This window comes from Xyrauchen texanus, chromosome 38, assembly GCF_025860055.1.
Source record: "Xyrauchen texanus isolate HMW12.3.18 chromosome 38, RBS_HiC_50CHRs, whole genome shotgun sequence".
Classification (NCBI taxonomy): domain Eukaryota; kingdom Metazoa; phylum Chordata; class Actinopteri; order Cypriniformes; family Catostomidae; genus Xyrauchen; species Xyrauchen texanus.
The window spans coordinates 27,289,924-27,292,267 of record NC_068313.1 but is presented as its reverse complement, the minus strand read 5'-3'; the positions used below and the strand labels follow the sequence as shown (position 1 = coordinate 27,292,267).

At 34.6% G+C, this 2,344-nt stretch overlaps 1 protein-coding gene across 1 annotated transcript; it reads left to right on the top strand.

The window, feature by feature from the left end:
- Positions 1-505: 505 nt before the first annotated feature.
- Positions 506-1,486, top strand: LOC127631907 (olfactory receptor 1F1-like). Its single transcript, XM_052110308.1, has one exon. The coding sequence runs from the start codon at positions 506-508 to the stop codon at positions 1,484-1,486; it is 981 nt and encodes a 326-aa protein (XP_051966268.1).
- Positions 1,487-2,344: the final 858 nt, after the last annotated feature.

Here is a 2,344-nt window from a genome sequence, read left to right as displayed (position 1 = left end):
ACATAGTAGATTTAACATAAAATGTATCAACAAATTACTGTAATATGATTTTAACAAATGGGAACACAAATGTGAAGTATGGAGATTGTAATCATCATAACAATGAATACCTGCTTTTTAAAGAAGTCAGAAATACATAAGAAACAGTGTTTGCAGACTGGTAAACTATAAGTCTATCCAAACCACTGTAGTGGCCAAAACATTAGCTCAAACATACAAGTGTTACATCATTATATTGCATGAATGCTCTCTAGAGATATATCTGAAGATTTATATTTGGATTCCAAATGACACACGTCAATGATACTTGCAGCATGAGGGAATAAGGAAGAGCAAATCATTTGAAGCAGTTCACAAGACGTCAAACAGCCACTGTCATTGTTTACTCAGGTGTTTCATCTTTATGTTCATATATACAGGACTGTGGTTCCAATTCCAAGTTTTCTTATATCTTTCCATTTATTTCCATTTTCAGCTTGGGCAGAACACCAAATGCAGAGTTACCATGATTGCCAGAAATGCCAATTTTTCTCAAAATATTTCCATTGTGCATCCTGAATATTTTTTTATCACTGGACTTTCAGATATACCACATAGCAGTTTTTACTATATTTTTCTATTTTTCACTTATTTTATTGCTGTAATTGCGAACTCTGTCGTTCTTTTCATCATTGCTCTTGACCAGAGTCTGCACAGTCCAAAGTACATTGGTGTATTTAACTTGGCCTTGGCTGATATTGGTGAAGCTAATGCTCTGATTCCTAACATGATGAAGACATTTCTTTTTGATTCACAGTACATCTCCTACAATTCTTGTTTGGCAAACATGTATTTTGTGTTCCTCTTTAATACTATGCAATGTTTTACTCTTGTTGTCCTGGCATATGATCGCTTCATGGCAATTTGCTTGCCACTAAGATACCATGCAATTGTTACTAATACCAGTATGTCTTCAATCTTTTTAGCAATATGGACATTAAATGCTTTTTTGATGGCCTTGACAGTGTCTTTGCTCACCCGACTTTCATTCTGTAAATCCAATGTAATACAGAGTTATTTTTGTGACCATGGACCAATATATAAGTTGGCATGTAATGACAACAGCATGAGTTCACATATGGCAAAACTGAGCACAGCTTTATACCTTGTGACACCATTGATCATTATTGTCCTGTCATATCTTGGCATTTTTCTCACCTTAAGCAGAATTACAACTTGGGAAGGGCGTTTGAAAGCTCTGAAGACCTGTGTTTCTCACCTGTTGTTAGTAGGAATGTTTTTTCTTCCCATTATCTGCACATACATTGCTGCACTCATGCTTTCTCTTTCTCCTAATGCAAGAGTCATTAGCACATCTCTGGCATATGTTGTACCACCAATGCTAAATCCTATTATTTATGTTTTGAACACAGCTGAAATCAAAGACTTAATTCGAAAATTCCTTAAAAACAAATCTGCACCCATCAGAGAGAGTATTTCAAAGTGACAACTATGGTTGTTTTTGTTTTTCATTATGAATTAAATTATATTTGAAAGATGCCAGCTTTGTAGTTTATTAATGTGATAAAAAATACCCAAATGTAGTGTTTTTTACGTAAGAAGAACAATAGAGAATTTAGTTAATGACTACAGATGAGACATGGTTCTTTGTCCAGTTGTTTGTTAACCGGCCTTTAACGTAAAAAGACAACTGGGGTGACAGGCTTATTCAATTTTCTTTTGCTGAATTTAAGCATCAGAGTTGTACCACATACTGTATATCATTAGTTACAGACCCCATGACAAAATAAAATGGAGAAAAACGAAATATTTCCAAAGCAGTTTTTCTGAACAAATCAATGTCTTAACAGTATGGTTTCAAACCTGCACAGCTGGACATTTCATGCTGCCCTAAAATCTCACCTAAATGTTGCTCTCACTAGTCCTTTGCTGCTCTTTTTTTCCTTTTTTTATGTTTTGTTTTATTTTTTTGGGTGCAAAACCAATTAACCCTTGACAATCGAAAATAAATAAAACAATTTCCTAATATAATCCAAATTAGCATGTTTTTCCAACCTCTACTGATAAGCTCTTTTTTATGGTGTCTCTCTATTGTGATGTATTTGCTGTAAATTGTGTCTCTATTATGTTTCTTTTCTTTGCAGTAACTAATAAAATGTGACATTAGAGTATCTATTTGTCTCTCCCTTATTTCTTTTTACATGAGTGGAAAATTAACAGAAATATTGATCAGATGTTTTCATTTTATCCGGTACTTTTTACATCTATTATCTCCTGTACCGCCGCTCCCTACACACATACTACGCAGACTGCGTGGGGCACCTACTCCCTAGGGGGGCACCAT